The 12999-nt window shown below is 36.6% G+C and overlaps 1 protein-coding gene across 1 annotated transcript in view; it reads left to right on the forward strand.

The window, feature by feature from the left end:
• Window positions 1–8643: 8643 nt before the first annotated feature.
• The window catches only part of IL23R (interleukin 23 receptor), a gene marked incomplete at both ends in the record, with an annotated part of 52955 nt that continues 48599 nt past the window's right edge, over window positions 8644–12999 (forward strand). The window contains 2 exons of the mRNA XM_081144872.1: window positions 8644–8713; window positions 10221–10517. Of these exons, the coding sequence (XP_081000998.1) occupies window positions 8644–8713; window positions 10221–10517 (367 nt within the window). The remainder of the gene's footprint in view (window positions 8714–10220; window positions 10518–12999) is intronic.

Below are 12999 nucleotides of genomic sequence, written 5' to 3' on the forward strand. Positions count from 1 at the left end.
TAGTTTATATCTGCTTTCTTGGTAATCTTATCCATTTTTATTACTTTAAATTTCATTTATGTGTAGATGAAACTCAAATTTTTATATCCTGTCTGTTTCTCTCCTCTGAATTCCAGAATGATATGACCAGCTGCCTATTCAACACCTCTGTCTGGATGCATAATAGACATTCTAAATGTAACATGTCTCAACGCAATTTCTAATCCCCTTCCGTATTCCTCAGCAAAGTATTTTGCTCTTCAAGTTTGATCACACCTTAATTAATGGCCACTTTATCCAAACTTTATAGTTGATTAAGCCAGAATCCTTGGAATCAAATCATTGTCACTTCTCCGCTTCAAACTCTTCAATGGCTTAACTCAATTATCAGAAGAGCCGAAGGCCTCCTAGAGTCTGACACTACTGCCCACCACCCTCACTGCACTACTCCTCTGAGCTCCTTTTCCTCTGACTTAATTCCCATTGTTCTCCCCCTCCTTACCCTGCTCCTCCCACAGTGCCCTCCCTGCTGGAACTCTCATGCACCCTAGAGGTTCTTTAAAAAGTTTTTTTTTTAATCCTTACCTGACGGTATTTTTTCATTGCTTTTCAGAGAGTGGAAGGGAGAGAGAGAGAAAAACATCAATGTGAGAAATATACATTGACTGGTTGCTTCCTGCATGCACCCCATTTGGGGCCGGGGAATGGAGCCTGCAACCGAGGTACTTGCCCTTGGCTGGAGTCTAACCCGGGACTCTTCAGTCCGAGGGCCGAAGCTCTAAACACTGAGCCACATCAGCCAGGAACACCCTAGAGGTTCTTATTCTCCCTCCTCCCTGTCCCACAACTGTTCTGTCTATGTGAAGCACTTCTTGTAAATTAACTCCACGGCCCCCTCCCTCACTCCAACCAGATCTTTGCTCAAATGTTATATTCCAGTAAGAACTTCTCTCAGCACACTGAATTCTGTCTTTTCCACTTTATTTCTTTCCAAATGCTACACCATCTAAAACTATATTTTATCTGTTGGTTTTACTTACTATCTCCTCTCACTAAAATGTAAGCTCCACAAGGACTGGATTTTTGTCTGTTTGTTTACTCCTTTATTCTCAGTGCTGAAATAATTGCTGGAACATAGTAAACACTCAATAAATAGTTCTTGAATAAATGAATGTTCAAATAAGTACAAAAGGTCAGAACAAATATGGACAGAACAAAATGATAAAGAATAATTTTCTTTTCACTTGAGTTTTAATGAATGTTTCTAGAAAGGCAAGAATGATTCCATGGTATATTTTACATTCTTAATTTTAAAAACACTCTCATTTAGCTATTTAAAAAAAAATTCAGTCATGCGCTGCTCAATGATGAGCATACATTCTGAGAAATGTGTTGTAAGACAGTTTTGTCATTGTGGGAACATCATAGAGTGCACTTACACAATTCTAGGTGGCATAGCCTAGGTGTGTAGTAGGTTGTTGCATGCACCAGCAAAAACAAAAAACAAAACCAGAGCACATACTTCAATTAAAGAGCAGTATTTAGCCCTAGCTGGTTTGGCTGAGTGGTTTGGCCCTTGGACTGAAGGGTCCTGGGTTGGCCAAGAGCATGTGCCTGGGTTGCAGGCTTGATCCCCAGCCCCAGTGGGGAAGCAACCAATCGATATGTCTCACATCCATATTTCTATTTCTCTCTCTCTCCCCCTTTCCCATTCTCTGAAAAGCAATATCTCTGGAAAAAAATATCCTGGGGTGAGGATTAAAAAAAAAAAGTAGTATTTAAATGAAGCTTTGCAAATTTTCAATTGTATCATCAACTCTTAAGTCTCAGACTTTTTTGAGATGAGCAAAGGCAATTAAAACCATTGAAGTCATTAGCTTCCATGCAAACAGGTCCTCACTCTTTCATGTGAGTGGATAGAACTCTAAGTCTTTCTGGAGGAGACCCTCAATATTCAAAGTCATTTGCATGGATAGATTTGCAAATTTGAATATCTTGTTGATATATTTGTTGAACAGCATAAAAATCACCCTTAAAATTTGAGCTTCCTCTAGAATTATAAGTGAAGGCCAAGTGAATGAGGGGCCTGCAACACAGAGTGACAAGTGTGTTCTTGACCATGTTGAGTTTTATTCTTCTTTATCTGAAAAATTCTCTAAAAATATTTTGAACACCAAGAAAGGCTTCATAGGTGTTTTATCCCACTGATTGGCAAAAGTGAGTGGATAAAAAAATAATATTATAACATTTCTTATATGGCCTTTTTGAGTCACTAAAGGCTCAAGGTCTATTTTGAAGGGGATAGAAGAAGAATGAAAATAAGTTCAATGGAATAAAAACCCTCTTTTCCCCTCTTATTATAGATAAATTTGCATAAGTAAAATGTGTGCAGCAGTAGACATAGCAGTAATTCCCTCCAGCTGTCTCATATTTTAGAATTGACTAGGAAGAAACTTCTCCTTTATATTCCTTCCTTTAAAGTTTTCCTTGTTCTTTAATATGTTTAGTATTTTTAAAATGTTTTAAAATTATCACATATACTCATCCTAAAAAATAGGAAGTTACAAAAAAGCAAAAGGAAGAAAAAGTAACCATAATTCCATAATCCAAAGAAACTACTATTGATATTTTGGTGTAGTTTTTCCACATATGTTTTTTGTTTGGCTTATATAGTTGAGCTCTATCTAGTGAGGTGGTCTAAATGTTTTCCTTAACTACCTTTAAAAGAAGCTTTTAAAATTATGTACTCCCTTGCATATTTTTTAATTGACATCTAAAATATTAAACATAAGTCAAATAAATTTACTTCCTTTTATATAGACAATAGAAATTATTGAACATCTTACAAGATGAAATAAGTGAGACTAGGCTGTAATTGGAACAAATATGCCATAATATGATAACATAACCTTTAACTATCTTATTGACTAGAATACAGCAAATCTGTAAGAAATCAATTAAAATTTTCACATGACTTTTATCCAGTGTGTCTAGAAAAACTGTGATAATCCATCAAAAATCTATTTAACATTTAAGAGGATAACCATAAGTCCCTTATATTGCATCTGGTCCCAAGTTTCAGACTATTCTGAAGTGGTCCCAAATATCCCCAAATTGGCTAAAATTCAGAGTATCTCAACATGAGCTGAAACACAAATATTTTCATAAGCTTCACTTTAAAAAATATATATATATGTCAGGGAAAGACTAGAAATCTTACGAGTTTAAAGTGCCTTTATTAATTATCCAAGGAGGCCTCCTTAAAATCAATATTTCCATTTATCTGTTTGTTTGGTACCCTGCAGCTACTTATAACCAGGGTAATGCACAATACTGAGATTTGGGATGAGGAATACCATTTTTTTTATGAATTGAGAGAAAGATGACTGTGAACCCAGACTCATTCTCAGAGAAATCAAATTTAGGAAAGGCACATATTGAAGTTGAGAATTTGGAAATTGGCCTCCTTTGAAGTATGCATGCAATCTTCAAGAGCTAGAGTTGTACATTGAAGGTTTGGAATTCACCCCCACTTCTTAGAGTTCTTAAGTCTCTAACAAACTCAGGAAATAAGACAAAGTTGACCTTTAATGCATATCTCACAGGAAATGGTGGTGATTCAGCCTGTAGCACCTGTTCCTCCAACAGAGCTAGATGAGCCATAGGTTTTTGATGCTGAGAAGAATAAAAAGCTGCATGTAGGTACCATCCTTTGGATGAATCAAAAGATTTATGGTATTTATTTCTCTTGATCGAGTCTACATAACTCTTTATGAATAATGGGGTTATTAATTCAGTGGTTGAGATAATAAAATAAAGCGACACCTCATTCATTTGGCTTATTTGAAGAATATGTTCTACCACGTAAAATTACCCTCAAGATTATTAAAATTTATAACTTCAAGTTTAAGCCATGAAGTTAGAAAAACAAGTTCAACATTTTTGATAACAAGTTTTCTTAAATGAATAATATTTTCTGTTACCTTCTTAAATAAAGACTAAAGGACTGAAATTGTACTTCTTGTAATTACTCAGAGTTGTGAGTGTTGAAAAGTAGGGCAGGCCCAGACAGGGAGCTGGGCACCCTTGGTGAAGTGAAGTGGGCATGAAGTGGTAGCACACACCCAGTGGAGGAGGAGGGGGTAGCAGGAGAGGCCGTTGAAAGAGGGATGCTGGTATCATAAAAGCTAGTGCAGAGTCACAAGTGTGAGATCAAACAGGAGGGGGCAGGCAAGAAACTGAGCCTGAGTCATTGACCCAGATTAGGTAAGCTTTGCTCTATAGGAGCTGGCATACAAGGCTGAAGCTTGCAAAAATGTGAACCTGAGGCTGCTGTATATTCCTCTGTATAGAACTGTTTTCAGATCTTTCCACTAGCATTTTATTCTTTCACATTGTACTTTTTAAATACCATCTTCTTTCCCACTTCAGGATCTTTGAAATCCATGAACATCCCCTTCTGTAGTCATAGCCCTGAACAGTGTATGTTCACACAGAGAAGGCACTAAGGGAATGTGCAGCCCTTTATTGGGCCTATAACAACAGAAAGGCAGGATGACACAGCCAGTCATCAAAATAACTCTTCACTTTCATTGCACACACAGTCTACAGTATACTGGAGAGTGCAAAAGAGTCATTTTGGCTCTTATAGGGCAAACAAGTGTTTTCAGTCTATTTAATGCCATGTTGTTTACATTTTGTACTTTTTGTTGGTGATTTTGCTGTTTAAAATGGCCCCCAAAGTATAGTCCTGAAGACCTAAGTGCAAGTAGGCTGCAATGTACATTACAAAAAAAATATGTATGTTAGCTAAGCTTCATTCAGGCATGAATGACAGTGCTACTAGCCCAAAGTTTAATGTTAATTAATCAACAATAGATTAAGTAAGGTGTCTTTAAACAGATACACACATAAAACAAGATTATGTGTTGCTCTATTGATGAAAATGTAAGCAGAGACTCGAAGGACAAAAAAAATTATGAATCATTAAAACAGTTAATGGGTTGAACTTAAAATTAAAAACTTCTTCTCTCAAAAGGCATCATTAAGGAAATGAACATATAGGCCACAAACTAGGAGATAAGAGTTGCAGAATACGTATCTGATAAAGGACTGGTTTTTCAAAATATATAAATAACTCTCAGAATGCAATAAGAAAAACAACAAACCAATAAAAATGGGCAAAAGACTTGAACAGACTGTTCACTAAAGAAATATATACAGCAGATAAACACATGAAAAGATGGTTCAGGACCACCATCAGCCCCCACACTACTTATGTTCTTCTTGTCTTTTGGGTCAACATTTTCTGGTTCTGGCCACCCATTCCTTCCCTTATTGCTCTGAGTGTTCTCTCTGAACCTTATACACACACACACACACACACACACACACACACATATGTATATTTAAATTTATTGGTTTGAGAGGGAGAGAGAAACATCTATTTTTTGTTCCAGTTATTTATATTTATGCATTCATTGGTTGATTCCTGTATGCACCCCGGTGGGGGATTGAACCTGTACTTTGGCATATCAGGACTACACTCTAACCAACCAAGCTACTGAGCTAGGGCTGAGTCTTCTTATTCTAATCTTAGTTTTAATACTGTTGACATGCTGAAATCATCCAAATTTACATCTCTAACTCAAACTTTTCTCCCAAGTTTAACAATGTCTACAACAGCCGATCTAGTCAGCTAGTTCTCTCTGAATACTTGATAAGCACCCCCAAATCAATACGCCCAGAACCAAATTCATAATTTCCCCACCGTCACTCCTCCTTTTGTGTGCTCAGTTAATGTCATTATCTATTGAGTCAGCAAAACTAGTCACTAGAGTCATTCTTCCTGTCCTGAATCCTTAAATTCCCACACACGTTGTTGACTGCATAATTCCAAAAGTCACCATTTGTTTATTGGTCACAACAGCCTGTCCAATCTGCCTCCACATAGCTGTCAATTCTGTTTTCTCCTTTCAGTTCTTGCTGCCTTTGTTTTGCTTTAGGCCCTCATCAGCTTTTGATTTTCAATAGCCACCTAACTGGGCTCTTTATCTTCAGTCAATTTTCTGCACTATAATTAGAATTATCTTTCTAAAATACAATCTGATTCTGTTACTTCTGTTTTAACAGTCTTTGCTACCTCCTGACTGACATTAAGATAAAGATTAAATTACTTAGCAGGAATACAAAGCCTATTACATTCTGCTATTGACCTAATTTTCCAGCCCAAATCTTGTTCCTCTCAACCTGAAGAAACGCTTGCCAGTCCCAAAACATGTATATTACTTGCAAATTTTGTTCTTGTGAAGTGTTTTTCCACAGCCTCTCCTTTACAGGTTGGGAAATTGTTATGAATCATTAAAACCCAATTGATAGTCATTTCTTTTGTGTGGTCTTCAAAAACAATCTTATTTGTATATTTCAGTGGTTCTCAATTCTGACTGCTCATTATATCACCTGCTGGGGGAGGGGCTTTTAAAAAATATCAATGCCCAGCTTCCACCCACAGAAATTCTGACTTCATTGTCTAGAATGAATCAAGCATAGGAATGTTTTAAGTATTCCTCTAGAGTATTCTAATGTGTGCGATACTAAAGATATAAAAATTAAAAAGACTGTGGAGTTCCTGACTTCAAGGAATTTGCTGTGGCCCTGGCCAGGTGGCTTGGTTGGTTGGAGTGTGGTCCCATACATCAGAAGGCTGGGAGTTCAATTCCCATTCAGGGCACATACCTAAGGTTGTGGGTTTAGTCCCTGGTAGGGGCATGTCCAGGAGGCAACCGATTGATGTTTCTCTCTCTCTCTTTCTTCCTCTCTCTCTAAAATCAATAAAAACATATCCTCAGATGAGGATTTTAAAAAGAAAGTTTGCTGTAGAGGAAAAAATATTATCGTTTACATTAGAAAGGTGTGTATAAAGTGAAAGGGTATGCATGTAGAACAAATAGAGGAGGCAGGAAGTAAAGGTATGCCAAGAAAGGGCCCCGGTGATGCCTACTATAAACCAACCAAATGTTTGGTAAATTTTCTATTTGCTTGCAGAAACCTGCTAAACTGCAAATGATAGTTTAAACTCAAAGTAACTGATCTGTAATTTAATCACTGTACACATTACAACAAAGGAGCTGCTTTGTAATCAATCACCATTATACCTTCAATGCCCAGAACAATATCTGGCACATAGTACTTAAAAATGCATGTTAAATAGATTAATGGTCAACAGTAACATTTAAACTTTCTTTTCTTAAGAAGCAAATTTATAATTAATACCAATGTTGGCTGCTAATTAAAACTAAGCATCAGATATTTGGTGCCAAAGATTTTGACAGAGAGAGAGCATGTACATGTGTTCTGCTGCTTGGATGAGACAGGTAATTCTAAATTAAGCTGAGGAAAAGAAAGTACTGACAAAGCAGCTCACTTTCAGTAATCTGGGTTTTCCCAAATGGTGACATGAGAGACAGTCATTTTGAATTGGACAGTCTGAGTTCCTCTTCAAGAATCGGAAATGTAGGTCAGGGCTTTGCTGACATTTCCACTTGCCTCATAGCTGAAAATCTGAAGTGATCATTGACAGGCAAGCAGTGGGGAAAGAAGACATGACTTGGGCCTGGCTCTGAAGTGGAATTATGTGCCTCAAACAGACTAAAAGGTAAAGAGAAAGTGATCATCCAAATCCTTAAAAACAGCTGTATTTTCTTTTGGAAATACTTGGGCAAAGTTATTTTCTCTTATAAGTTCTTGTGATATTTTATACAGTGGTTATGGATGAAAGTTGAATCTATAATATTGTCTGACATCACCTTAAGTAATAATTATTGTATATATTCTAATAGGTGAGTAGTTAACTTCTGACTAGAAACATTTTAGGGCTTGTTTTGCCAATTATTTATAAAGACGAGACCAACTATTGTTAACAACTTAGGAAAAGGATCCCTGTATTCATGAGTCATGAGGACCCCAGTTTTTAAAAATGTTATCAGATAATTTTGTTTTGTTATTTATAGGAGAGGCTCAAGATATATTAAACAGATAAAAATAAGTGAATAATGTTGATTATTGAATAACTGAATTATTAATAATGTAAGAAACTGATTAACAGGATACGGCAATTCCTATGTGTTTCTTTTGAGCTCTCTACAGATGAATGAGCTTTCTGTAAGTTTAACTGGTGATAACACATATGCATTTATCTCACTTCATCTTTCTTCATTTTAAATGCCTTTTCTCTGGAGATTCTGAAATTTTTGGTTTCTCCAAAGTTTTACTCATCAAATACTGATATTCCTGGAGCTTGATAGGTGCCTAATCTGGTCAGGAGGAAAATTCATCATCAGGAGTTAGAGTAGAAAGAGATTTCTGATGAGAGAGACTAGATTAAGAGGAATTATATCAATGGTCAAAAGGTCCTACTGAGGTAATTCACAGTGATTTTTGAAGGGCAGAGAATGCCATTACTTGGCTTTCCTCCTCAACCTCCTTAGTGACTTTTTGCTGTTTCCTTCCTCCTTTCTTCCTTTCTAATCAAAGGTTCTGATCAAAGACAATAATTACCGTTAGGAAAAAATGTAATGCCATTTATTATTTTATTAAAATATTACAATTTAAACATTTTTGGTATTTCTTCTAGAGGGGAACAAAGAGCTTTTCCTGCTTTCAGGCATGAATCAGGCCATGGTTCAATGGGACGTGGTGATAGCGCTTTACACACTCCTCAGCTGGTGCCATGGAGGTATAGTATTTTGAATACCCATTGTTATCTTTTATTCAAATAAGATATTGAGTGTCTAATATTTTAGAGGTATTATGCTAGAATCTCTGAAGAATCAAGTTATTATACTGGGAAAAATTATATGGACACAAAAAATTATGTGGAATGAAATAGAAAAGTCCAACCCTCCACCTAATGCAGGGTCACTCTCTCAAGTATATAGCTGTAATGAACACACCTTTACCTCGCATATAAACATTTCCATGAAGGAGTTTATTACTTTGAGTTGACATGTTCTATAACTGTTATATGAAAACGCATCAGAGATTTTGAGTTTGATTCAGTTCCACAGACCACTTATTGACGGTGACTCTGTGTCAGGCACTGTGCTAAGCCTTTTATCCCTCACAACAACTTCTCGCTGCAGTTTTATGTGCTGCTGTTATTCCCATCCAATGATTTACACAAACATCTGGCATAATGACAGGCAGAAGCAGTTATGAGGAATCCAGGAAGGGGATCATCAGAAGTTCAGGCAGGACAGCCATTTGCATTTAGGAGTTTCTATTGGAGGTAATGGTATCGTGGGTAGGCAGCTAGAGTTCATTTACTGGGTGACAAGCAACACCAAGGAAGGGTTCTAGACCTTGAAGAAAACTTTGCAGATGGTGCAAGTTACTCAGAGTAGTGACAAGTACAAAACTGTTCTGCAGGTTGGGACACATTTATATTGGAGATATAGAGGTAGCCTCATCGTCAGAACTAGACTCCTTCCTGCAGGATATTGACTTGTTTGTATGAAATCCATGCTGACTCCTGTTGATAACTGATTTTTTTCTATATACTGGAAAATTATTAACTTACTAATCTTACTAATTTATTGTCAGTGTATTTCTCTTTCATTAATCCATCTATTTATTTCTAACATTGGACGTATACTAAATATGCTGTTTTGCAACTTTTTTTTTAACTAAAATAAAATTCTGAACATTTCCCATATTATTAAATCAAGGATGAATTTTAAGTGGTCACCAAACAATAGATTTTCGCTATAAGTAAGAGTACGGTTTTGTTCATTCAACTCAGAAGTTTCTGGTAAAAGTAGCCCTTGTCTACAAAATAATGAAAGATTGATTGATTGATTGATTGATTAGCTAGAGAATGGGGCTTGGATTCTGCAGTGCCTAGTGTTATATCTAATCTTACCTTTTAAAAATGGTGTAGCCTCATAATGCCTTGGTTCTCTGCTTTAAAATAAGACAGCTAATTACAATTGTTCTTTAGACAGAGAAGCTTAAAGACTGACATTCGTCTTGTGTCATGCAGCTGTAGCTTAATGGAAGCATAGTAAAAATAGATGATAATAAACTAATCAATTAAAAGATACACTTAGTCCCAAGACATTTTCCTCATGGAAATCATTTAATTAATAGAAAAGAATAAATTTTAAATATAATAGCCTATTTTTTTGAATCTCCTGTTTTAAAATTTTACATGGAATTTATTATTTTAATCTACTTATTTCCAGGAATTACAAGTATAAACTGCTCTGGCCACATCTGGGTAGAACCAGCCACAATTTTTAAGATGGGTATGAATATCTCTATATATTGCCAAGCAGCAATTAAGAACTGCCAACCAAGGAAATTTTATTTTTATAAAAATTTCATCAAAGAAAGATTTAAAATCACAAGGATTAATACAACAACAGCTCAGCTTCAATATAACAGCTTTCTGGAACCACGTGCCTCTATGCACTGCACTGCTGAATGTCCTGGATATTCTAAAGAGACACTGATATGTGGAAAAGACATTTCTTCTGGATGTAAGTGTTGGGGGTGCATTCAAAGTCCAAAGGAGCAGTTGCTGGTATGGTTCAGTGGTTGGAGCAGTTGCTGGTATGGTTCAGTGGTTAGAGCGTCGGCCTTTGCACCAAAGGGTCTCAGGTTTGATTCCCCGGCAAGAACAGGCACCTGGGTTACAGGTTCCATCTCCGGCAACCAATTGATTGATGTGTCTCTCTCACACCAATGTTTCTCTTTCTCTCTTATCTCCCCCCTTTCCCTTCCACTCTCTCTAAAAATCAATGGAAAAAATATCCTCTATTGAGGATAAACAAACAAACAAAAGAAGTTCAAATGAAAGCTGGTCTAGCAATTAACCGGTAATCACCAACTTATCTAAAAATAGAGGCAAATTGATATAGTGCACTTCTTATATTAGTTTAATACAGAAGTTGCAACCTTAAATGTCTCCAGCAGCCAGATTGGTGAAAAATATGAGTTACAAAAGCAGGTGGGATCTGTGCAGAGAGGAAAGCACATACAGTATATGGTCTACGGGGAAAACCACTGACCAGCTCCAGCATTTGTGAGGGCTCAATATTCCTAGATTTTTTGACTCTTCAAAAGAAGACAGCAATATGAATTTTTAATGTAAACTCTACAAATTTTATGTTACCAATGCCTTCAAAAAAAGCCACTTGCCTGGTGAGACACAGCATACATGAGAGGCAGCAACTCTGGTTTTAAATGTTATTTTCATCTGTTTTTTGCTTGTTTTTATTTTTCTAGACTAATATCATCAACCTTGAAGCAAATCTCACTGTGAAATTTTGAGGTTAAGATTTAGGGAGAAAAAAAAACAATTGCAAAACTAGGTTTGTGTTCTTGCTATGCTCCTTACCAACTGTGTGACCTTGGGCAAGTTGCTTAACTAATCTGGGCCTCAATTCTATATCTATAAAATGAGGCAAGTTATACTGACTGTGGTAAGCACTTAATTTTAATCATTTATTTTAAAGCATTTTATACACTTTAAAGTACCACGACATTGTGCCTAAACCCTTAAAAATACATCCTTTGGATAAAACATTGAACATTCTGGTACAATTTCCTTCCTCTAACCCCACTGCTCCAATTGTAAATCATTATGCTTATTACTTTAATTTTTAAGAAAAAATTTATCAAGTTAATCCTTAAAATATTTGCTAATTTCAATTTGTGTTTGAGTATTCTGAAGAGGTTTAAAATATTAGAGCGATGTGGGCTAATTTACATAATTATTGGTATTTAATTCTTGGTTCTGCTATTATGAAAGATAGATCAGTAAATTCAGCACTGTTGTAACCCAGATACTTATTCCTCATGGCACCTGGGCCCATTTTCAGTGAAGATAAAGGGCTTGGGGTCTTTGCCATGTTCTCTGCCTGCACACATGAGAATCAAATCTGAGTTCTGACTTCCTCACCTCCAGACTTTACCTAGTAAGAGCCAGACACCCCGGCCCCCAGGATGGATAGCTGAAAAGCAGGAGGCTTCCTTGTTCTGAAATAAGGCATTGTCTTACTTACCTTGGTTACCTGATCTTGCAAGATTTTCAAAAAAGAGAAGAAATATGGGAAGTGGTAGAGATAAACTGAGGAAGAAAAGGAAGTAGTAAGTTTTGGGGTCAAAGTATAAGGTTGGCTAACATATGCCTTAAACTGATAATAACATGCTAAATTTGTCCTAAATTGTGGGAATGGAAACCACAGGCAGACATCTTATCTGATGTGTGAGGACTCCTTACCTTGTCCACATCCTCAGGAAACACAGATAAGCCTTAATGTTTAAATACTTTATGATAGAGTGTCCCCCAAAAATGTATACACACTTTGAATAACTATAAAGGAAGTGTTTATTAAAATATATTTCATTTTCAAAATGAAATAGAATCAGCTGTTAAAGTGTGTACACATTTTTTGGGACATCCTACCTATATTTATCCTTTGTGGTGGGGTTGGGGGTGTTGAGATAATATGCAATTTCTTCACAGGGCAAATAAGCAGCTTTCACAGCGATGAGGAAAGGTTAGTCTTTCATTTAAGCCAGAGGAAGGAAGAGGTAAAAGAAACCTGGCCTCCCTTCCTGTGCTGCAGTTTGGGCAATAGATTACTACCAGTAGTTCTCCCAGTGCTGGCTGAGGGTCTCTGAGCCCCCCAAAGACCGTTGGGTGACATTTAAGGTGAGGGAATGGCCTTTGCTCCCCTTCTAGGACAACGTAAGGAAGCACTTGTCCTCTGCAAATGGCTGCCTAGAAAGAACATCACTCTTTCCACTTATTTACTTTGTGAGTTATAACTTCTCACATAGATCTCTGGCTATGTGTGTGAAATTGTAACTGCCAGGAAAAAATTTACTCAAACCCCTGGACTCAAGAACCCCTGGGTTCTTGGGTTTCTGCATCCTTAGCAAACAACACTTCCTATTTAAGTAGATCAAAACAAGATATTTGAGGGTTTTTGTGGTACTCTAGAAATCACATTG

This window comes from Miniopterus schreibersii (assembly GCF_964146895.1).
Source record: "Miniopterus schreibersii genome assembly, chromosome: 8".
Lineage (NCBI taxonomy): Eukaryota > Metazoa > Chordata > Mammalia > Chiroptera > Miniopteridae > Miniopterus > Miniopterus schreibersii.